Below are 25,510 nucleotides of genomic sequence, written 5' to 3' on the forward strand. Positions count from 1 at the left end.
TAGATTTGAACTGCCAGCCTTTGGTGAGCAGCATAGGGAGGTGTATATAAGCAAAACTCCCAAATTAGAAACTCTAAAGGAAAAAAAATTGATATATTTGACTGATTAGAAAGTGAAAATTTCTGCATGTCAAAAATAAAACAAATGATAAATTGGGTAAATGTATCATTTTTTGACGAAAAGCCAACGGCCTTTACGTATACAGAATCTTACAATCAGTAAGAAACACAATACCCCAGAAAGGAAAAAGAAAAAAAAAAAAAAAGGAACACAATTAGGTAATTCTGAGAAGAAATACAATTGGCCAATAAAATATGAAAAGAATGTTCATGTCACAGATCAGAAAAGAAATGCTAACTAAAACAGTAATGAGATGCCGTTTGAATTGGCATATAATAAAAGATGAGTCTCAGTAACCTGATGGTAGAAGCTTAAATTGTTCTAACCTTTTTGGCCATCAATTTGTTATTATGTATGAATGACATTGGAAGAGTTCATACCCTTGGCAAGAGAAATTCCACTTCTAGAGTTGGGAAGTCATAAATCATCACCAGAACATGAGGCAATGTTCATTTCCTGGTAGATGGGCAAGTTAATATGACAGCCTACCCTCTTCACGCTCAGTCTATTATGGTTTGATTATGGCTTCATGGAGATATTACTTTCTACCACTCTTGGCAAAGTGGAGCCATACAGACAATGCACTGGGTGGAAGGTCCTGGAAACCGATTTCTCAGGATGTTCTGACAAACATAAAGATGTTCCAACAAATGTCTTTAATAGTTTTCCCTCAGACATAGGAGGAGATGCGAACTACTAGGGTACACAAGGAACCTCCACTAGGCCATTTTAATGTAAATAGAGAAGCCTGGAACATTCCCTAGGGCTCCAGGCTAACCTGGACTGTCTACTATTTCCTGGTGCTGCAAAGGAGTAACTGAGAAGGGTTTGTGAAGACTTTTTGCTGAGATGCCTCTGAAGATCAATGGGGCCTAGGGACGCAGCATACGCTTTTCCTAAACTCCGATGACTTTGGCAAAGCTTTGTGTGTTCCGAAATTGATGGAGTGTTTCTTTTTTCTGTTGTAATGGCTGACAGTGTGGAAGTAATTCGTCTGGGACACAGTTATTTTATAAACTGGGACCGGAAGATGTATTACTCCGGGAAAGCAACACCTGCTGAAGCTCGAACAACAACACTCAATGAGGAACTGGGCCAGATTGAATATATTTTCTCTGACAAAACGGGTACCTTGACGCAAAACATCATGACTTTTAAAAAATGCTCCATCAACGGGAGGATCTATGGTAAGGAAAGCAGTTCCTTTTTATTAATAATTATTAACAGTTCTTAAAACAAAACAAATTCTTGTTTTATGGAAAGCAACTCTCAATATATTTTTTAATAAAAAAAAAACAAAGCCATCACTCACTTTCTTTTTACCTTGGGCTCTGTCAGCATCTAACATAGTGGCTGGCACGTAATACATACACTCAGTAAATAATTGTTGGGTGAATCAGCTCTGGATTTGATGTTAGTGAACCTGTCTGTATGCTTGTGAGAATGTACTATTCATTCCCAAGAATTCCCACCCCACAGGGCCACCTGAGTGGTCAGATACGCTCTATCATCCATACCCAGTTGCTATTTGCATGCCTGTGTCGGAATGTTTTGAGTCGGAATCGACTCCAAGGCATTGGTTTGGTTTGGTCAGAATGTTGTTGTTAGTTGCCATTGATTTGCTCCATCTCATGGCAACCTGACGTATAGCAGAATGCCTAACAATGTAAACATTGCTTGCTCCTCCACCATTTTCAGGATCCTTGATACATTTGAGCCCATTGTTGAGGCTTTTATATCAATCCATCTCACTGAGAGTTTCCCTTGTTTTCATGGATTCTCTACATTACCAAGCATGAAGTCCTTTTCTAGCGACTGGTCTTTACTGAATTAACTACAGCAACGGGTTTAGTTTGGGTTTTTGGAATTTTTAGAGACTTTTATTACAAGATGCGTATCCCAAGATCTTTGCAAATCTCCAAACTTACAAACCCCATGTTAGTTTGTAATTTCCCTTATAAAAAGTAGGGTAGTAACGAAAAGATTTAAGTAGTGCTTTAGACCCTTAATTTGTTAAATATAAGACTTAAGTAGTTTATAAGCCATTAAAATACATCCTTACTAAATAAAACATTCTCAGAATGTTTCAGAATCACTTTTTGCTTTTTTCATCAGGTTGGATTCACTTATATCATAGATCTGGGCTTTGGGGAAATTTGGCATTCTACTCTGATTTGTCTAAATCTACTTTCTGGTAGAACCATCACTTTCTTAGACTTCTTTAATTCCTCTTCACTCCCATCACCAGCGCTATAAATGTGTTTTTTTAGGGGGGCATTTTACTAAAAGAAACAGAGCTTTTTGAAGAAAATTATTATTATTTCACTGGAGTTATTGCATTGGGATATTGAATAGAAAATAACCCCAGTGGGTATGAGATTTAAATTCCAGGTGCGGGGCAAGGTTCGTGCAGTAGCTCAGAGCCTTTTCCCACAGAGCACACATCATTCCGTATTCAGATCTCAGACCCTGCAAAACGACAATGACTGTGTGTCAGGTGCTTTTGTGGTCATATCATTGAGTAGTGAAAGAGGAGACTTGCCGTCAAACACCCACTAAGCTGGCATTTTTTGTTCTTGTTCAGTCATGTTACTTTAAACTGTCTGTTTTTTAGTTTCCTTACCCATAAAAGCAGAATGAAAATCTTCATCTTTAAGTTTGTTGTACGGATAAGTGATGATGTAAGCTACTGGTACATGGTTGATGCCTGTAATTCTTATTCTTATTTAAGAAGTATAATCATTGCAATGGTTATTACATCTTTAAATGCCAAGCAAAAATTAGGGGTGGGAGACTTACAAGCTCCAAAATAGGAGAAGGCTAAAATAAATTATGCTCCATCTATAGTCATGGGCTACTATACAGCTGTTCAAAATGAAATGCACGAGGAACTTCCAATGACAGGGGAAATTCTCGCAGTGGTTATAACAGCAGGAACCAAAAATTTATGAACAATATGATGAATAGATATTCACATCCACACACACACAAACAAAATCACCCCCCCCCCCAAAAAAACCCTAAAAACCCAGAAATACTGATTATCTCTAGGTGGTGGGACTATTAATGATTTTTACTTTCTATTTGGTTTTTACTGTAAACATTCCATATTTTTCAAAAAAAATTCTACAATATGCGCATGTCCATTTTACACTAAGAACACAGATTGCCACATTCTCTGCTTGCAAGTAGCACAGACATCATTTTAAAGTTTATGCGCTAATTTGTCGTTGACATTATGCAGATATGACTAGCCCACACCACGACAGGCAAAGACTTACTCCCCAGGTTCTAGCACTGACTGCAACTGGTCTGTTTAGGCTATAATTTTTGATTCCCCAACAGTGGAAATAAATGCGAAAGACATAAATTTGCCTTTCCTTTTGCAAGCGTTCCTCCCACATTAACATAAGCTCACTGCTCTGTAAGGTTCGTATCTAATCTTTCAAGTTGCGAGTATCATAGATACGGCAGAGTGAGAAAACTTACAGAAAAAATACAATTGAGAGCTGCCTCTTTTGTTTTGATGTCTACTGCATTTTACTTCTCTATGGGCAAGACCTGAGCATCTGCGTTAATTGTCATGTCTAGGGTTACAGTTTGCACATGCTTCTAGAAAGTCTACATTTGAACGCATATTGCCATCTAGTATTGATACTTTAATAAATAAGTGCATTCCTTAAGACTAAATGTCTAAATCTAGTTTCAATTTCATTTACTTTTATTTTTATTTTGTTGTTGAGAATATGCTCAGCAAAACATACACCAATTCAACTGTTCCTACAAGTACAATTTAGTGACATTGATTTCATTCCTCAAGTTGTGCAACCACTCTCACCCTCCTTTTCTGAGTTGTTCCTCCCCTGTTAACATAAACTCACTTCTTCCTAAGGTGTCTATCTAGTCTTTCCAAGTTGCTGTTGTCACTTTGATCCCATATAGATAGTGCTTAAAGAGTATAATGCTCAAGGCTAAGCTATTGCTTGGTTTTAAGAAAAATTCAGGGGATATTTTTATTTAAAGCTTAAAGATTATCTCAGAGCAATAGTTTCAGGGTTCCTCCAGCCTCCATGGCTCCAGGAAGCCTGAAGTCTGTGAGAATTTGAAATTCTGATCTGCATTTTCCGCCTTTTGATCAAAACTCTTCAACCAAAATGTTCAGTGATTGTAACAGGCACTATCTAGGTCTTTTGGTCTCATGGCAAAAGAGGCAGTTGTTCATGTTGTTTACAATTTCATTTACTTTTAATTCTCAATTTTTGTTCCAGCAGGTGAAGAACATGATGACCCAGGTCAGAAGACAGAAATGACTAAGGTGTGGAGGTGATCAAATTTTATTCTTAGTTTTACCTTCGAATTGTACATGTCTTTTTAAAATTATGAGTTCCTAGAAGCCAGATTTCTGCTATGACAAGATGAAGGATACTTGATATATTAGATTTAAAAAATACATTCATATGGTTGAAGATTCTTTGTCATCTATGTCCCCCAACCACAGTTCCTATATATTTTTAAAGTCTTTTAGAGATATTTTATATATACACAAGTAAATATATATCCTCCATTTTTTTATATGGACAACGCTACTGTTGTTGTTGTTAGGTGCTGTCAAGTCAGTTCTGACTCCTAGCAACCCTATGTATAACAGAACGAAATACTGCCCGGCCCTGCACCATCCACCCAATCCTTGCTATGTTTGAGCCCATTGTTGCAGCCACTGTGTCCGTTCATCTTTTATGCTGACCCTCTACCTTACCAAGCCTGATGTCCTTCTCCAGGGAGTGGGCTCTCCTGATAACATGTCCAAAGTACACGAGACAAAATCTCACCATCCTCGATTCCAAGGGGTACCCTGGCTGTATTTCTTCCAAAACCTACTTATTTGTTCTTCTGGTATATTCAATATTCTTGTTCCACTGCTATTCAGTAGGTTTTCACTGGCCAGTTTTTTCAGGAGTAGACCATCCGGTCCTCCTTCTTAGTCTGTCTTGGTCTGGAAGCTCTGCTGAGACCTGTCCACCATGGGTGACCCTGCTGGTAATTGATATACCGGTGGCACAGCTTCCGGCATCATAGCAACGCACAAGCCCCCACAGTATGACATGCTGACAGACAGTGGTAGTTAACATACATGCTACTACTCAATTTTCTTTCTTCTCTTGACAGTGTATTTTAGAGATATTTCTGTGTAAAACAATTTTTTTGTTTCATTGTGATCATTTTCGTAATCCTGTCCTTCTCTCCATTACTGGGGAGTAGGTTTGGGATTTAATTAGTTTTCTGCAGTATCTTTTCCTCTTCATGTTCTCTAGTTTACTTTTAATTTCTGCTTCTTTCTTGAACAGCTCACTTTCTTCTCCCTCTTTTGCCTCGCTACCTCTTTCTTGAGTTTCTGCCTTGTGCTATTATTGCGTCATTGGATTGATGGCTTCATTCGGTTTTCCTTTTTAAAATTAATTACAAAATGTTTTGTTACAGTTTTCTTCTGCTCTGTGGAAACAGGTCAGGGAGCTTCATATTCTATTTATTTTTTCCTGTACTTTTCTTACAAAAAAAACCAGTGTATAGTTTCTGTAGTGGCTCCTTTTTTAAAAATTATTATTCATTATTGAAGGACGTAAGTTTTTCCACATCAGATAGTTATGTGAGGTTTATTTACACGCGGAGCCAAGAGAATATTTTTCTTCTGATTCAGGATTTGGCGTTAGAAAGTGATTAGCTATAACTCAGGCCGGACAATGGAGATAAGTAAAGACTCTTTCTCTTTGCTAACTCGGAGTAAGCATGCTTCCTGGAAATACTGCTTTCCTGGAATTCCTTGGTTAGCCATACCTCTTCTGCCTCTGGCCAAACCAGGCAGAGGACCCTCCTTCTGAGGGTTGCTTCATACCTTTTACCACTGTTGCAAATAGGGATGTGACCCTTGCCTTTAAGAGTTGTGTTTTAGTGGGCTTTTTCTGAGCTCTTCAGCACCGTGAGCTAGCTCTCTTTGTGTCAGCTTCTCTCTGCTTCCTCCTGCATCACCCTCTCCTTCCTCAGAGTATTATCCTTCTTACCCATAATTCTTCCTTTCTCCTCCCACTTCTGCCCCCCCACCCCCAACTTTGGCAGCAACCAAAAAAAAATCCAAAGCCGGCCAAATCATAGTGACAGTAGAACTGCCCCAGAGGGTTTCCTAGCTGCATGCAGTCTTTACAAAAGCAGACTGCCACATCTTTCTCCCATGGAGAGGCTGGTGGGTTCAAACCACCGACCCTTCAGTTAATAACCCACCTCTTAACGACTGTGCCACCAGGACTCTTCTCTTTGGCAGCAAATCCATCTTATTGAAGGAGGTGTGGCTTTTGATTCTTCTAGTTTCCCTGAAAATGGAGTCTGCCTTTTGTTTCTCATTCTTCCTCTCTCTCTTTTTTTTTTCTTTTTTGAGGGTGAGTTCCAGCAAGACAAAGAGGAAATGCTGACTTTATTCCACGCTTAGCAAATCAAAAGTTCGATGAATATTTCTCGACCAATTAGTGATCTGCCTCCAAATTCCTGCTTTTGTAATTCCAGAGATGCTTTTAGAGTACAGCAGCGAAGTCATCAGTGAGTGGGAAGGGAGCCTTCTGGAAGAGTTTGGCCTCTGGCAGACAAAGCCCCCTCCTCTATCCAGATTCATCTCTGTCCACATGCCCGAGATGCTTCATCCATCCTGTGCTCCTTAAAGCCTTTCCAAATGACCGCACCCCCTTTCTCTCTCATGCCTCTGCAAATGTTGTACCCTCAGCCTGAAGCGATCTTGCTCCAGCTCTCTGTCTGGCTCACTTTTGCTCACCCCTCCAGCCTCAACTTAGATGCTATATGTTCTGAGAATCTTTCCTTGACACCCGGCCCTCTTTCCCTGGTCCAATGTGCTTGCCTCATCATAGCACTTAGCACATCCTGTTGAAATTGCCTTTTTACTTGTCCCTGGCCTGATAAGACTGACTTTCACTGAGGGCAAGGATGGCATTTTGTTTCCTACTCTACCCCAGCACCCATAACTCCGCTTGGCACATAGTAGGTACATGATAAATATTTGATGAAGCTAAAAAAAGTCTGTAAGTGGACTCATACAATTCCACACCAGGTTTTGCTGCCAAAATCAGTTCAAAGCAGGTTAGATTTTGCCATCAAATAGATTTTGAAAACAATAACAACAATTCAATTTTCAGAGCTTCTTCATATTTGGAGTTACAATTAGTATTTGAGGATCTGTATAGCCCCTGGAGATTTTTCTTCCTCATATGCTTTTGAAAGATTCACTGCTTGGTGCATGACTCTGAAATAAAATTGTATTCAACAGTAATGAAGAAACAGAAAGCCATTTTAAGTCCAGACGTTTGAGGCTGAAAAATCATACAAGCACTGACGATACTTACAGGACATTTTTTTTGAATTTTGAAAGATTATTGTTGGAATAAAATCTATAGTTTTGTTGTTTTTGTTCCCCTACAGAAAAAAGAACCTGTGGATTTCTCATTCAACCCCCAAGCAGATAAAAAATTTCAGTTCTTTGACCATAGTCTGATTGAATCCATTAAACTGGGTGACCCCAAAGTGCATGAATTCCTTAGGATACTTGCTCTCTGCCACACCGTCATGTCGGAGGAAAATAGTGCAGGTAAGTGGGTGAAAAGTCTGTGTGTAGTCGTCAGCCTAATTTTTGTTTTCCAAATCAGAGCTTATGTTTTTTATAAAAACTGTTGGGGGTTTGGAGGATTTTTTTAATTAATGGTGGAAAATTGCATGAGGTTAACCTGTCAGTAGCTTTTCTTTGTATTTATTTATATTCTGAACATTTTCCAAAAAAATATGGAGAGACTTAAACCACAAAAAAAAGAAAAGAAATGAAATCGATGAAAGGTGTGAATCCAAATATGCTAATATAAGCAGATGAACTATTTCTTATGACTACCACATTGACTGTTAACTTTCTGGTAGCCAGGACCCATAGGGAAATACGAGTTGAGCCATGTAACTCCCATTGTTAGCATGTACATATAATTGATGCAGATGACCATCAGGCGTGTGCTTAGAATGAATTTTCCCAATAATGGGGATACATTTACAATGATACTAAACAAACAAAGTAAACCAAACCCACTGCCGTCAAGTTGATTCCGACTTGGATAGTGACCCTGTAGGACAGAGTAGAACTACCCCATAGGGTTTCCAAAGCTATAAGTCTTTTACGGAAGCAGACTGCCACATCTTCCTCCCAAGGAACAGCTGGCAGGCTTGAACTGCTAACCTTTTGGTTAGCAGCCAAGTGCTTAACCACTGTACCACCGAAGCTCCTTCTACACTGATACTACTATACTTTTATTTAGACCCCACTTTTTTTATGAACAAGTTCTCACACTTATAAGATGGTTGTTTGGAACTCAGGGTTCATAGAATAGAACAGAACCATCTTGGCCACTTTAATACTGAAGTTGTGAGGCAGTCATGGAGAATCTGCTTCTTGCTCCAACTGACCCCAATCTGTTCCATTTACAAGTTTTATTTTTTTTTCAGCTCGACTCGATGGCAGTGGGTTTTTTTTTTTACCAGCTTTTGAGCCGAAATTACTACCCAAGTAATTTCAACTGAAAAGTGAAATATATATAACCAAGCAAACAAACAAACCAAACTCATTGCTCTCCAGTTGATTCTGACTCATAGCTACCCTATAGAACTGCCCCATAGGGTTTCCAAAGAGTGCTTGGTAGATTCGAACTGCCGACCTTTTGGTTAGCAGCCGTAGTTCTTAATCACTATGCCACCAGGATTTCCATATTACATATAGACTGCAATTACATATATATGTATCTGCTTGTATATATGCACATGTATATGTATATATGTGTGTGTGTATATATTTATTATTGTTGCTATTGTTGTTGTTGTTGGGACTACGTCCAAGCCATAGTTTTCTCCTGGATCATGCTAGTTTCACCCATCCCTCAGATTTTAATCACTGAAGATTCACAGGATTTAACCCTTGCATGAGGACTCATATAATTATTTTTTATGACTTTAACTGGTCTTACAATAATAATGCCAATGATTAATGGTATTTCTATAATTAAAATATAATATTCATTATATTTTTATCTGGGGATATCACAATTCCTTTAAATTAAGCTTCTTTTATCTCTGCCTATGAGTTTCACTTCTAAAACTGTTTTATTTTTATAGCAACCTGTTTTTATTTTAATGTTTTACTATTCTCTTAGGTTTTTTGAGGACATTAATCATACTTAATTTGAAGTTTTGTTTTATCTGTTATGTTTCATGTTGTCAAGTATTCTTCTGTTTGTTGTGTTCTGTGCCTATCTTGCATGTTGTTCTCGGTTGTTTGATGATTTGTGGTTGAATGGTTTTTACTTTTAACAAAAAATAATTATAGAATACTGTATACATCAATATATATTAACAACTACTTTCTTACTGAAACAGGCTGCTCAGCCATATTGAAAACCCCAATCGACACCCCTTCCTCCCTCTTTTTGTCTGGCTAACCACAAGCTTGTTTTGAGCAACATTTTTCAGGAAGTTGCAGCAGGTAGTGGCTCCATCCACTGAACTAGTCCGAGTTACACCTCGAAGCATGCGCAGGTTGAAGAAATCACATCCTTCAACTGACCCCCCACCCTGGACCCCCAAATATGGGCATGGGGGGGCTAAGGGCAGAAAGTTCCGGGTACCAAACCCAACCCCTGGCACCATTGGAAACCAAAAGCTCCCCAGCCCCCTCAGCGAGCACGTGGCCTTGTGGTCACTAGACCCCAGCGCTCCTTGTACGCACAGACAATAAACTTGCCACTCTGTTTCCATTGCAATCAGTGTCCGTCTTATTTCAATCAGCTAATAGGACAGGACAAGAACCCAAGTGGTGTTACCAATGTAACCTGAACATGTATATGAATCAGTAAATATAGATCTAGCTCTGCCTACTCTAATTTATTTTTACTTACAAACATGATATAATCTTATATAAAAGGGCATATTTTATACATGCAGTTTTTTTTTTAAGTGTATTTTTATTTCTTTTTGCTTGCTTCCTTTGTTCTCTCTCCTCTCCCTTCCATCCCCCAGCCCCAACACAGGCACAGTATCCGGTACCAAGTATTAACACCCTGGTTTGATGCCCTCTACTTGGAGAAATTTCTTGTATGCCTTCTCACAAAAATGGTCAGTGGCAGAGGACTGACGTGCAATTCAGAGCATCTGCTGCATCACCCTTTGTCTGTGTGATCTTGCAAAAATTGTGTAACATCTCTCAATCGTAGGTTCCACTGATATGAAATGGAGACCTAACTTTAACAACTTCTACCTCAAAGGCTTACCATGAGGATTTTATGAGTTAATATGTAGTAAAATGTTTTAGCTGTGACTGTTCCATGGTACATCTCTTATCACTGAAAATCCACAGATTTGGTCTCTGACCTAAGACACTCAGCGTAGCGGAGGGGCAGACTCAGGAATGGGCACCTCCACAGGAGATGAGAAGGTTTCAATGGCGGTCTGCCTGGAATCCTGTGGAATCCCAGAGGAAGGGCCCCTGGTCCAGCTGGTCGGTGAATAAGAAAGGCCTGAGCATAGGAAAGATTTCTAGAGCTGACGCTTGAGTTTGGCGTTGAAGAACAAGTTGGAGATGGCATTCTATGAATTTTAATTATTTTCAGTATTGATACACTATACGCCTGTTCCTTTCCCTTTTAGGCCAGCTGATTTACCAAGTTCAGTCACCTGATGAAGGCGCCCTAGTGACTGCTGCAAGAAATTTTGGATTCGTTTTTAAATCTCGAACCCCAGAGACTATAACAATAGAAGAACTGGGAACACTAGTTACTTACCAATTGCTTGCCTTTTTGGATTTCAGCAATATCAGAAAAAGGATGTCTGTCATAGGTACAGTTGATAGCTGAGATTATTTTTGATCTGTTGATTGTATTGTGATGATATTGATGCTTTTCAAGGATTATTTTGCTCTTGTTCCCGTGCTGAGAGTTGTGATATTCTTATAACTTTATGAACACCTGTAACCCGCACCTTTGCCTCAATGCTGTAGAAATAAGTATAATTTTTTTTTTAATGTTTAACCAGTGCTTGTTCTTTTCCCAGCCTGCTCTAGGCGCTCTACATTAATTAACTGATTTAATTGTCATAACTCTATAAGGTAGACACTATTGTTTTATATCCATTCAAGTTATAATGAAACTGAAACACAGAGAGTTTGAATAACTTGCCCAGGGTCACAGAGCTTGAAGTGAGATAGGTGGAATTCAAACCCAGGGAGTTTGGCTGCAGAGCCCATTGTCTTCATCACTGTGCTAACACTGGGTCACGATGAGTTTCTGATTTGTTGGCGCATGCTAGGTGTTGTTAATATTGTTGCCATCACCATCAGCTTGCTCATCTTCATCCTCGTTTTCTCTGCTCATCGCTGTTGCTAGAGATGATTTCCTCATCTTTTACTTAGTGCCACAACAAATCGTGCTTTCCCAACTCAGCTGAACCCTCGGTGCTGCTTCAGTGTCCTTCCCATTCTTAATTAGCTCCTTTTCTCCTTCCTCACACAAGTGTCCCAAACCTTTGCCCTTTCCCAAGCCTTAAAGCCTGCGATGATCTCCTTTATTTTTGGAAGATAAACTTGTCTCCTTTCTCTAAGACCCTCAGGAATGCATACCATTGACTTCTTCTCTTTCCCTCCATCACCTTCATTCTCGAGCATTATCTTCATTCGTTCTTCCTCCTGCCTCAGAGAAAAATTGCTGTTATTCCTTTTTAAAGCTAAAGATTCTACCTGATGCCATTCTCTGTTCCCTTCCTCAGGGCATTGCTCCTTTCCTGCTTGCATGTACCTTTCATTTCTCCTTCAACAGTCCATAAACTTACATCTTAGACTTAGTCACATTCTTCTTATACTGTCCAGGACCAAGCACAGAGTTTGCTTGGCATACGGTAGGTTTTCTATAAATGTTTGTTAAATAAAATTGAGCCCAGTGGTTTGCAACTTATGAATATCCTGCTCATCATATTAAATTAGTTTCTACAGTGGCTAACGTGTATATGCGTAATGGTGGGGGGTTTGGTTTCCAACTACTGGAAACTATTCCTCAGAGATTGCTCTCAGCAGATAAAAACCAAACAACATCTGAGGATGTTTATTTTTATCTTTTTGACCACAGGCTGTAGACAGTCACCATTAATGTTGCTAAAAAGTACACCTCCTCTCCTTGTTGGCCTAATTTTGTATCAGCAGGTGTTATCTTCTATTTGGAGCCTCGGTGGATCAGTGGTTAAGAGCTTGGCTGGCAACCAAAAATGTCGGCAGTTTGAATCCAGCAATTGCTCCTTGGAAACTCTATGGGGCAGTTCTACTCTGTCCTATAAGGTTGCTATGAGTTGGAATCGACTCGAAGGCAATGGGTATCTTCTATTTACAGCCTCAGGGGAGGTGTTAACGATGCTGCTCTGAGGGCATTGACAAAAATCTAGGATTGCTGCGCTCGGAGATTTATGGCTTTTCTCCAGACTTGGTCACCATTACAGGTTGTGGAGAAATGGCAGCCCAACTGTAAACATTAGATGTTTACCTTAACAGATCCCACATGAAGAAAAATAACAGCTCAACACAAAATGCATGGAGATTCAAGAGCTTTTGGTTCTATTTAGTTTTTAATCAGGAGGAATCTAAAGGAGGGACTCCACTAGTATAGAAAAATCTCTGCAGTGTGATAACAAGACAAGCAATAATCCCAGTCTCATGACTGCCACAAGGCTTGGTCTGTAAAGATAGCACCCTGACGCCAAGGCTCAGACATTTGCTTTTAGTTACTTTCTTTCCTTTTTTTGTTTGTTTGTTTTGCTTTGTTTTGTTTTGGGGGGTTATATAAACAAATTTCACACATCGAATCAGTGATGTATAGTTTCAATAGCAGTAGTACTTTTATTCCGAGGCAAGAGATCTGTCTTCAACATCCAAAATCGTGACCCATCAGCAATTTATTTTGTATTTAAGCTAGAAAAGACCAGTTGCTGTCGAGTTGACTCTGACCCATGGTGACTCCATGTGTGTCATAACCCACGGCCATCGAGTCGATTCTGACTCATAGCGACCCTACAGGACAGAGTAGAACTGCCCCGTAGAGTTTCCAAGGAGCACCTGGCGGATCCAAACTGCCGACCTTTCAGTTGGCAGCCGTAGCACTTAACCATTATGCCACCAGGGTTTCTATGTGTATCATGGTAGAACTGTATTCCATCGGATTCTCAGTGCCCGATTTTTCAGGAGTAGGTCACCAAGCCTTTATTCTGAGGTGTCTTTGGGTGGGCTTGAACTTCCGACCTTTCGGTTAGCATCTGAGTGGATTAACTGTTTGCACCACCCAGGAACACCTAATTTAACTAGAGTTCTGTCATTTTCCTTGTTGATGGTGTATTGCCCTCTGACACTCATACCATATTCCCCACCCCCTGATTTAAGTCAGATGTGTCTAAATAAAAACAGGTTTCTATAAAGAATTTTTGCAGAGGAATAGAATATACCAAATTGGTAAATGTATAGACTTCATTATATAGTTTTGGAAGGACTGATTCTGCAGGTGGGGATCATTATTTCTATAGATAAAAATAGAGGATAAAATTCAAGGAGAGTTATTAATAGAGGGGGAATGGAAGATAATCGTTACAGAGAATAAATTATAAACGCCCCTTGAAAAGCTCTTAGGAGATCTTTAGACAAGGTGTTGTTCAAGTCTAAACCGTTTAAAGATGATTGAAGTACAAATCCCACTGCTACGGAACAGCATTTTTCTGTGTGGGTGTAGGAGCAGCAACCCAACTGAGATGTGGCAAAGTAGAATTATCTGCCAGCCTTCATGGTGCTGCTGTTGCAGCTGCTTCTTACAGTGTAAACCTGGAAGCCATTCGTGACTTTTAATTTTTTCTTTACATTGCAAAGGCATAGGTACTGCTTTCAATTATTTCTGCATGATTATAGTTCAATTCAATTATAGGCAAATATTTTAAGTGCTTACTATCTTCCAAGAAATTGAAGCTCAGGCAGAATGTGGTACACTTGAAAAATTGAAAGATAGTCTGTGTGGCAGCATCCAGGAGTAGGCAGTGAAAGGAGACAGGAAATAGACTCATCAGCTCTTGATGAACTCTGTATATGACATGTTAAGGAGTCCAAGCTTGAGCCTAAGGGTAGAGAGAAGCTATTGCAGGATTCTGAGCATCAGTGTGAAGATGACCCTGGCTAGAATATAAAGAACAGTTTGGAAGGAAGCAGGACCAGGATCGGTAAAACAAGTTAGGTTAATGTAATAACTTAGACAAGAGAGAATGTGGCAGAGAGAAGTGCATGGCTTTGATTGGGTGTATAGATGGCAGAGGGGGAGGAGCTATGAGTGATGCCCGATTTCTGATTTGGAAGACGGAGTGGGTGGTGAAGCTGGTCACTAAGACTGGGGACATAGAAGAAGTAGCTAGTTAATTGAAGAAAGTGATTAGTCTATTTTGAATTTGATATGTCTGGGAACATTCAAGGGGAGATGTCCAATTGGTAGCTAGATGTACAGGTCAGAAGGAGCTGGACTTGGGCAGGAGATACACTTTTGAGACAAGTTAGCCTGTAGATAGACTTAAAGCCATAGAAATGAATACAATCGCCCAAGGAGAATGTGATGGATGGAAGGGGAAGTAGGATCTGGGTAAATCCTTGAAGAACACCAATATTTAAAGGACAAACAATGGGATAAGATTCTATAACCAAAAAACTATGACCCTTGTCTACATTCTGGCTATATGTCTATAGGAACATCATGTTCATATTTCTGATTTAAAATGGTTATGATCTGATTTAACTCATTTTAAAAAGGTTAACTTCTGAAATGGCTGAGATTTTACTAACTCTAAGGCTTCCTAACAGAAATTACGAGAAGCCTTGGATGGAAAAGAGACATAAAACTTGCCGAGCTGCTAAAGGAAATGTTTAGTGAGTAAACTCAAGCAGTATTGCATGAAATTGGATTTATACAAACTCAAATTTAAAGGAGCTAATGCTGAGTTAAGAAAGGGCGTCAAGGGTGGAAAATTTTTATTGAATCAGAAAATTATGGAGCTAAAAAGGACCGTAGAAGTTAGATTGTTTAGACATCTTCTTGTCACATATATGAACTGGACGTGGAGATGGTGAGGCTTGCACAAGTCACAGCCAGTTAATGATTTCCCTAGATGAGTTGTTCTCAATGTGTAGTCCAGGGACCACTGGGAGACCTTGAGGGATTTTCAGGGGATCTACAAATGCAAAGCTGCTTTTATAATACTATCGAGATGCTATTTGCCTTTTCCACATTCGTTCTTTCATGAGTGTATATTGGAGTACTATGGAGGTCACGTGACATGTGGTATCACAAAAGACTAAGTACAGAAGCAGATCTCAGAATCTGTCTTCTCTTCAGGCAGATATTAAAGAAATTTGAAATTATGTAAAAATTTCCACTTTCTCACTAAATTTTTTTGTTTCAGGAAATAGTTATTTTTTATAACAATGGTATATTAATATGTAATAGGCTGATTATTATTATTATAATAGTATTTTAATTGATATAATACAGTTGATATAATAAAATCTATCAGTTTTAATTTCTAATATGGTAAATATTGATATAAATACATATATATATAACTCACAAAAAAGCTCTTTGGAGTGCTTGCTAATTTTTAAGAGTGTAAAGAGGTCCTAAGACCAAAATATTTGAGAGCTAACATCCTAGACTAGGCTATAAATAGCAATCAGAGATTAATTGCCCTGGCAGATGGAGACTGTACATACTCGCCTTTATAGTCCTTATGCTGGAAGGAGAAGATATGGGGAAATTCTTAGGTTGTTGTAGAAGACAATCAAGAGAAGGCCTTTTTTAGGCTTAATTTGATTTTTTTCCCCATTTGGGCAATTAGAAAGAGGTTAGCATACGTTTTTCTCTTTGTTTCCAAATGTGGACAATTAGAGCCAAAACAGAAGAAAAACTGCATGAGTTCTGGCAGTAGGAAAGCCAACCAAGGGGACAGAACACAAGCCCCAGACAAATCCCAACACTAATAAGTTTCCAGGGTGCGTTAGATCTCATCAAGCCAGGAAGAAACTAGTATGAGTGTTGACTAAAAGGGGCACTATGTGTTGGAATCAACTTGACAGCAACGGGTTTTTGGTTTTAAGGGTAGGTAGATGAGAAGAAACAGCTACAAACATCCATTAATAATCAGAACCTGAAATGTATGAAGTATGAATCTAGGAAAATTGGAAATCATCAAAAATGAAATGGAACACATAAGCCTCGATATCCTAGTCGTTAGGGAGCTGAAATGGACTGGTATTGGCCATTTTGATTTGGACAATCATATAGTCTCCTGTGCTGGGAATGACACTTAAAGAGGAATGGTGTTGCATTCATTGTCAAAAAGAACATTTCAAGATGTATCCTGAAGTACGGTGCTGCCAGTGATAGGGTAATATCCATATGCCTACGAGGAAGGCCAGTTAACACAACTATTATACAAATTTATGCACCAACCACTAAGGCCAAAGATGAAGAAATAGAAGATTTTTATCAGCTGCTGCAGTCTGAAATTGATTGAACAGACAATCAAGATGCATTGATAATTACTGGTGACTGGAATGCGAAAGTTGGAAACAAAGAAGGATCAGTAGTTGGAAAATGTGGTCTTCATGATAGAAACAATGTCGTCAATCAAATGATAGAATTTTGCAAGACCAATGACTTCTTCATTGCAAATACCTTCTTTAACCAACATGAACGGTGACTATACACATGGACCTCGCCAGATGGAACACACAGGAATCAAATTGACTACATCTGTGGAAAGAGACAATGGAAAAGCTCAATATCATCAGTCAGAACAAGGCCAGGGGCTGCCTGTGGAACAGACAGACCATCAATTGCTCATATGCAATTTTCAAGCCGAAACTGAAGAAAATCAGAGCAAGTACACAAGAGCCAAAATATGACCTTGAGTATATTCCACCTGAATTTAGAGGCCATCTGAAGAATAGATTTGACACATTGAACACTGGTGACTGAAGACCGGACGAGTTGTGGAATGACTTCAAGGACATCATCCATGAAGAAAGGAAGAGGTCATTGAAAAGACAGGAAAGAAAGAAAAGAACAAGATGGATGTCTGAGGAGACTCTGAAACTTGCTCACGAATGTCAAGCAGCTAAAGCAAAAGGAAGAAATGATGAAGTAAAATAACTGAACAGAAGATTTCAAAGGGCATCTCGAGAAGACAAAGTAAAAGTATTATAATGACATGTGCAAAGAGCTGGAGATAGAAAACCAAAACAGGAGAACACACTCAGCATTTCTCAAGCTGAAAGAACTCATGAAAAAATTCAAGCCTCGAGTTGCAATAGTGAAAGATTCCATGGGGAAAATATTAAACGACACAGAAAGCATCAAAAGAAGATGGAAGGAATACACAGAGTCATTACACCAAAAAGAATTAGTCAATCTCTGACCATTTCAAGAGGTAGCATATGATCAGGAACTGATGGTACTGAAGGAAGAAGTCCAAGCTGCTCTGAAGGCACTGGCGAAAAACAAGGCTCTAGGAATTGGTGGAATATCAATTGAGATGTTTCAACAAATAGATGCAGTGCTGGAGGTGCTCACTCGTCTATGCCAAGAAATATGGAAGACAGCTTCCTGCCCAACTGATTGGAAGAGATCCATATTTATGCCTATTCCCAAGAAAGGTGATCCAACCGAATGTGGAAATTATAGAACAATATCATTAATATCACACGCAAGCAAAATTTTGCTGAAGATCATTCAAAAACAGCTGCAGCAGTATATCGACAGGGAACTGCCAGAAATTCAGGCCGGTTTCAGAAGAGGACGTGGAACCAGCGATATCATTGCTGATGTCAGGTGGATCCTGGCTGAAAGCAGAGAACACCAGAAAGATGTTTACCTGTGTTTTATTGACTATGCAAAGGCATTCGACTGTGTGGATCATAGCAAACTATGGATAACATTGCAAAGAATGGGAATTCCAGAACACTTAATTATGCTCATGAGGAACCTTTACATAGAGCAAGAGGTGTTTGTTCGGAGAGAACAAGGGGGTAACTGATTGGTTTAAAGTCAGGAAAGGTGTGCATCAGGGTTGTATTCTTTCACCATACCTATTCAATCTGTATACTGAGCAAATAATCCAAGAAGCTGGCCTATATGAAGAAGAACAGGGCATCATCATTGGAGGAAGACTCATTAACAACCTGCGTTATGCAGATGACACAACCTTACTTGCTGAAAGTGAAAAGGACTTGAAGCACTTACTAATGAAGATCAAAGACCACAGCCTTCAGTATGGATTGCACCTCAACATAAAGAAAACACAAATCCTCACAACTGGACCAACGAGCAACATCATGATAAACGGATTAAAGTTTGAAGTTGTCAAGGATTTTATTTTACTTGGATCCACGATCAACAGCCATGGAAGCAGCAGTCAAGAAATAAAATGACGCATTGCATTGGGCAAATCTGCTGCCAAAGACCTCTTTAAAGTGTTGAAAAGCAAAGATGTCACCTTGAAGACTAAGGTGCGCCTGACCCAACCCATAGTATTTTCAGTCGCATCATGTGCGCATGAAAGCTGGACAATCAATAATGAAGACCAGAGAAGAATTGATGCCTTTGAATTGTGGTGTTGGTGAAGAATATTGAATATACCATGGACTGCCAAAAGAACAAACAAATCTGTCTTAGAACAAGTACAACCAGGGTGCTCCTTAGAAGCAAGGATGGCGAGACTGCGTCTTACATACTTCGGACGTGTCATCAGGAGGGATCAGTCCCTGGAGAAGGACATCACGCTTGGCAAAATACAGGGTCAGCGGAAAAGAGGAGGACCCTCAACGAGGTGGTTTGATACAGTGGCTGCAACAGTGAGCTCAAGTGTAACAGCGATTGTGAGGATGGCACAGGACCGGGCAGTGTTTCGTTCTGTTGTCCATGGGGTCCCTATGTGTCGGAACTGACTGGACGGCACCTAGGCCAACAACAAAAACAAAGCTTAGAGGGAAAGTAAGTTTTTGTACTTTGTTGTTTATATTCCTTTAAATCAAGCTTTAAATTTTGTATCCCATTAAATTAATAGTAGCAAATATTTCTGTTCATCTGTTTTGAGGCATTCTGTTTTTAGAGCAAAGGCATACATGAAAGGAAAGCATGCAGTGATCTTTGACTTACTAGATAAAGCTTGTGAGAGTCAGAGATCATGAAGTTGGGACCCAGGCAGTTGTCTTAAATTTTAAGCGGTTCCTGGGAAGCAATATACTCCTATGTCATTCATTCATTCATTCAGCAGTTATTAAATGTATACTGTGTGCCAGGATGTGAACTCAAGCTTGCAAAGTTAAGCCAAGTATTCTGTGTTCTCCATCCCCCGCCCCCCACACACCCAGTGGCTGTAACCTTTCAGAAGTAGATTGCCAGGCCTTTCTTCTGAGGCATCTTTGGGAGGATTCAAACTGCCAACCTTTTGATTAGTAACTGAGAGCTTAACCATTTGCACCACTCAGGGACTCCTTGAGTATCCTGGGGTTTTAAAGAAAGATCTGCCTGGAAGTAATATGAGGTGAGATGGGAGGTGAGGAACGCTGTCATTCCCGAACCTGGGGGGCAGGTTAAAAGCACAGCTCTACTAATCTCAACTGCCAGTGGGAAGAAGGTAGATCCTTTATTTTTTAACAGCCTCCTGTGTGAAGCTTGCTTGCAGCGAGAATTGTGATTAAAGAATGAACCACCAGCAATGAATGGGCTTGTCTAAAAAGTAAAGGGAGCAAACAAATACGTCAGCAAGGGCGGAGGACTAAGGCCTAAAGCATGGCTCTGACTGGTTAGGATTCCATATGAAGAGGATTTGGAATAACACTAACAGCTGATTAGAACAGTAGGTCTTGACTTTCATACCAGGAGACAAGCAAAGAAAGCTCTCAATTCACCTCAATACAGAGGCCTGATTTGAATGTATCAACCCTTCAAAAACAGGAGGCAAGGAAAAGAGGGAGGTCTTGTACATCAGACTGAAAACACTTGTTTGAGAAATCAGAGAATTCCAGCAGATCCTAAAACATTCTGCCCCTTTCCAAATGGCCTGCCCGGAGCCCTGGGAGAATCTAGGTTTGGCGGATTTCATTGATAATGATATACTTCTCCAAATTTTTTTCTTTTCAGTTCGAAACCCAGAAGGGCAGATAAAGCTTTATTCCAAAGGAGCGGATACCGTTCTGCTTGAAAAACTTCACCCTTCCAACGGAGACCTTCTCTCCTCAACATCAGACCATCTCAGTGTAAGTGCCTCTGTCTTTAGATTGGCCTGATGGCCCTTTTGCCATTTCCTATGGGTAGGCCTTGTTTAAAAAATATCAGCTATGGGTAGGCCTTGTTTGAAAAATATCAGCTAAAGGACCTGACTCCTGAAATAGAAAGCATCTGGGCAGTGATTCCAAAGGAAACTGTGCCAGCAGGTGCCTGGAAGCTGGCATATGGCCCTTCTCCCTGCCCTGCTGGAAGTCCACTTCATCTTAGCGCAGGTGGATTAATATTCGGCAGCTGAGAAGTAGCCACTGCGTGTGGGCTCTGGCCAGAGAAAGGGCGCCCTGGGGGGAATCTGCTCTGGTCTGGGGTCGCTCTTCTCAGGACACTGGACTGGTTCTGGGAAGATGAGCAGGAGACCTGCTCCCACCTTGGGCTCTGACGTTCTGGGCATCAACTGAATCTCTTATGATTATACCCGGGGCATAGCTTAGGGTTCTTTTTTTTTTTTTTTAATTGTGCTTGAGGTGAAAGTTTACAGCTCAAGTTAATTTCTCATTAAAGAATTTATGCACATATTGTTTTGTGACATTGGTTGCAATCCCCACAACGTGACAGCATGCTGCCGCTTTCCACCCCAGGTTCCCCTTATCCATTCAACCGGTTCCTGTTCCTTCTTGGTTTTGCTTTTGGACAGGAGTCACCCATTTGCTCTCGCATACTTGGTTGAGCTAAGAAGCACGTTCCTTGCATGTGTTATTTTTTGCTTTGTAGAACTGTCTTATCTTTATCTGAAAAGTAGGCTTTGGAAGTGGTTTCAGTTTTGAGTTAGCAGAGTGTCCAGGAGCCATATTTTCGGGGGTTCCTCCAGTCTCTGTCAGACCAGTAAGTCTGGTCTTTTTTTGTGAATTTGAATTCTGTTCTACATTTTTCTCCCACTCTGTCTGGGACTCTCCATTGTGATCCCTGTCAGAGTGGTCATTGGTGGTAGGCAGGTATCATCTCGTTCTCAGGCTGATGGAGTCTCTGGTTCATGTGGTCATTTAGTCCTTTGGGATAATATTTTCCTTGTGTCTTTGATTTTCTTCGTTCTCCTTTGCTCCAGACGGGATGGGACCAATAGATGTATCTTAGATGGCTGCTTGCAAACTTTTAAGACCCCAGACACTACTCACCAAAGTGGGATGTAGACCATTTCTTTATGAACTATGTTATCCAGTTGACCCCAGTTCCAGCTGCTCTGTCCCTCAAAGTGTTTGGATGTGTCTAGGAAACTTCCATGATTTTGCTCTGGTCCAGTTGTGCTGACTTGTTGGATATGTGGTAATCAATTTTCTTTTTTCCCAGTCTGTAGGTTCTCTCTTTTCTGTTTTGGTGAAGACTTTTGATGAGCGTATTTGATTTTTAGGAGCTCCCATTTATCTAGTTTCTCTTCTGGTGTTTTTTGCAGGAGCATTTTGTAGCTTTCTTTGTATAGGTCTTTTACATCCCTGGTTAGATTTATTCCTAAGTATTTTATCTTCTTGGTGGCTATTGTAAATAGTATTGATTTGGTGATTTCCTTTTTGAAGTTCTCTTTGTCTGTGTAGAGATTCAGAATTGATTTTTGTATGTTAATCTTGTATCCTGCTAAAATCTTCTATTAGTTCCAGTAGCTTTCTTGTGGATGCTTTGGGGTTTTCTATGTATAAGATCATATCGTCTGTGAATATGCATAGTTTTACCTCCTTCTTTCCAATTTGGATGCCCTTTATTTCTTTTTCTTGCCTTATTGCTCTAGCCAGAAATTCCAGCACAATGTTGCATAACAGTAGAGATTAAGGGCATCCTTTTCTGGTTCTCGTTCTCAAGGAAAATGCTTTCAGTTTCTCTCCATTTAGGATGATGTTGGCTGTTGGCTTTGTATAAATGTCTTTTATATTTTGCAGAGAGTTTTTATCAGGAATAGGTGTTGGACTTTTTCAAATGCCTTTTCTGCATTGATTGATAAGATAATGTGGTTCTTTTATTTATGTAGTGGATCACGTTGATTGATTTTCTAATGTTGAACCATCCCTGCATACCTGGTATGAATCCCACTTAGTCATGATATATTATTTTATTTTTTGATATACTGTTGAATTCTATTGACTAGAATTTTGCTTAGAATTTTTGCATCTATGTTTATGAGGCATACTGGTCTGCAGTTTTCTTTTGTTGTGGTGTCTTTGTATGGCTTTGATATCAGGGTTACGCTAGCTTCATAGAATAAGTTTGGGGGTATTCCTTCCTTTTCTGTGGTCTGAAATAACTTTGGTAGTATTGGTATTAGCTCTTCTCTGAAAGTTTGGTAGAATTCTCCAGTGAAGCCATCCAGGCCTGAGTTTTTTTGTTTGTTTTTTCTCTAAGTTTTCAAATTTGTTGCACAATTTTTCATAGAATTCTATTGTGATACTTCTTATTTCAGTTGCACCTGTTGAGATATCACCCGAGTCATTTCCTATTCAGATTATTTGCTTCCTCTCTTGCTTTTCTTTTGTCAGTTTGGCCAATGGTTTGTCAATTTTTTTGACATTTTCAAAGAACCAATTTTCAGTCTTGCTGATTCTTTCAATTGTTTTTCTATTCTCATTTACTTCTGCTCTAATCTTTGTTATTTCCTTTCTTCTGGTGCCTGAGGGCTCCTTTCACTGCTCTCTGCTTGTTTGAGTTATAGGGTTAATGTTTTGATTTTGGCCCTTTCTTCTTTTTTGATGTGTGGGTTTGTTGCTATAAATGGACCTCTGAGTTCTGCCTTTGCTGTGTCCCAAAGGTTTTGGTATGAGGTTTTCACTCTCAGGTGAATCTATGAATTTTTGAACTCCATCCTTGATTTCTTCTATTACTCAGTTGTTCTTAAGCAAGGTATTGTTCAATTTTCATGTATTTGATTTTTTTTTCCTTGGTGTTTCTGTTATGATTTCTGGCTTTATGACATTGTGATCAGAGAAGATGCTTTGTATTATTTCGATGTTTTCAATTTTGTTAAGGCTTACTTTGTGGCCTAAGATGTGGCCTATTCTGGAATATGTTCCATGCACATTGGAAAACAATATATACTCTGCTGCTGTTGGGTGGAATGTCCTGTATATGTCTATGCGGTCAAGTTATTGGATTGTGACATTTAGATCTTCTGTATCTTTACTGAGTTTCCTTCTAGATGTTCTGTCCTTCACCAAAGGTGGTGTGTTGAAGACTCCTACTATTATTATGGAGCTATTTCTCTTTTCAATGGTGTTAGAGTTTGTTTTATGTATTTTGAGGCCCTGTCATTGGGTGCATATATATTTATTATGGTTGTGTCCTCCTAGTGTATTGACCCTTTAATCATTATATAGTGTCCTACCTTATCCTTTATGGTGGAATTTACTTTGAAGTCTATTTTATCACAGATTAATATTGCCACTCCTGCTCTTTTTTGGTTATTGTTTGCTTGGTATATATTTTTTCATCCTTTAGAGTTTTAGTTAGTTTATGTCGTTGTGTCAAAGGTGTGTCTCTTGTAGACAGCATATAGATTGCTTATGTTTTTTAATCTACTCTGCCACTCTCTGTCTCTTTACTGGTGCTTTACTGGGTAGGATGGTGTTAAACGTCACAAATCTGTAGCTCCCACTTGGCTGCTGTAGGTGAAAATGGGCTTCAGGTGAATGCCCTGCCCGTGTTTTCCTCATGAAGGCATGCAGTGTTTGGATCGGCCTTCAAGGCACAGGCGTAGGAGCGAAGGGCAGGGGTCAAGGGTGCTGCAAGTCTGTGGACCCCCTACACCAGTGGCTGGGCAAAGGAGCTGGTGCCTCTGGACCTGGCAAAGAGTTCTGGGCTTATAGGGCATGGTGTTGTTGAATGTCGAGGGACTGATGTGGAAGCTGGGAGGGGGAAGGCTAGGGGGAAGGAATTGCTTCTCTGCTGTGGAGCTCTGGTGGGGGAAGGGCATGTGGTAGGTTGGGAGCTTGTACTTTCACAGGTCTGGTGTCACTCCTGTTTGGCTCTGGAGGTGTGTGCAGATTTGCTGCTGTTCGGCTGCACCAGATGGGGTGGGTTTCAGCTTGAGATGTTGCTGCTTGTCTCAGCCTATGTTTGCTGTGCAGATTCAGCGAAAAGGATGCTGGTGATCCCGCAATCCGTAATTCCCTGTTTCCACTGTTACTGAATTGTATCTCCTTCCATCTGCTGTTCAGCTTGATTCTTCAGCTTTGTCTTTGATGATTAGGGTTCCTAGACTGTCATATATATCTGATTCACTTGTTTTGGGGGGTCTTTGTTGTAAGACAGATGACAGGAAGCTCTGACTATTCTGCCATCTTGGCCTCATTCCTTCATAACTTAGGGTTCTGTTGAGGAAGTTAGGGGAAAATAGTCTCAAGCCAACTTGTTCCTCCAAGAGTCCTTTTATTCAGATCATAAATCATTATGAGACCCTTGTGTCCCAGGCAATAGGTTGAAACTGTCAAACTTATACAGCCTTAACTTACGTAGTCTGAAAGGAGCAGGGGGTGATCTTTGGCACTATTTTTTTTTTTTCAAAAGAGTAAGAGACTCTGAATTAAATATGAAAATTACCTATTTTAAACCTGTGATTCATATATCTCTGTAATATTTGCTTGAGGTTCTGTTTAACCCCATATGAACTTTAAGGGCAACTGGTCAAAACTCTCATTTCCTTATAAGTTTCTTTCCTTTAAAAAATTATTGAGGATTCATGTTCTTTGGCAGGCCCTATATTTAATACAAAACATCCTCTGAATCTTTAAAACACAAGCAAACAAATAAAATAAAAAAACTCTCTGCCTGAGTTTAAGTTTAAAGAATGATGGTTTAGTAATATTGGTTACAAATATAGCTATTATTTTTGTCTTTCCAATAGAGAATTCTTGATTTTCTGTTAATCTGTTCCAGAAGGCCTACGTGGTCTTTTTTTAATTTTCTTTTTTTTAATGAAAACAACATTGGAATCATAAGTATCTGATGTTTGCCATTGCTTAAATACAAAGACCCTGGATTTTCACATA

General features: G+C 39.7%; 1 protein-coding gene across 1 annotated transcript in view; it reads left to right on the forward strand.

The window, feature by feature from the left end:
• ATP8B4 (ATPase phospholipid transporting 8B4 (putative)) overlaps positions 1 to 25,510 on the forward strand; it is a 366,292-nt gene that overhangs the window by 280,887 nt on the left and 59,895 nt on the right. Inside the window, exons 14-18 of the mRNA XM_064291985.1 lie at positions 1,099 to 1,307; positions 4,389 to 4,435; positions 7,597 to 7,762; positions 10,849 to 11,037; positions 20,403 to 20,518. Coding sequence (XP_064148055.1) covers positions 1,099 to 1,307; positions 4,389 to 4,435; positions 7,597 to 7,762; positions 10,849 to 11,037; positions 20,403 to 20,518 — 727 coding nt within the window. The remainder of the gene's footprint in view (positions 1 to 1,098; positions 1,308 to 4,388; positions 4,436 to 7,596; positions 7,763 to 10,848; positions 11,038 to 20,402; positions 20,519 to 25,510) is intronic.

The sequence above is a fragment of the Loxodonta africana genome, chromosome 10, assembly GCF_030014295.1.
Source record: "Loxodonta africana isolate mLoxAfr1 chromosome 10, mLoxAfr1.hap2, whole genome shotgun sequence".
Classification (NCBI taxonomy): domain Eukaryota; kingdom Metazoa; phylum Chordata; class Mammalia; order Proboscidea; family Elephantidae; genus Loxodonta; species Loxodonta africana.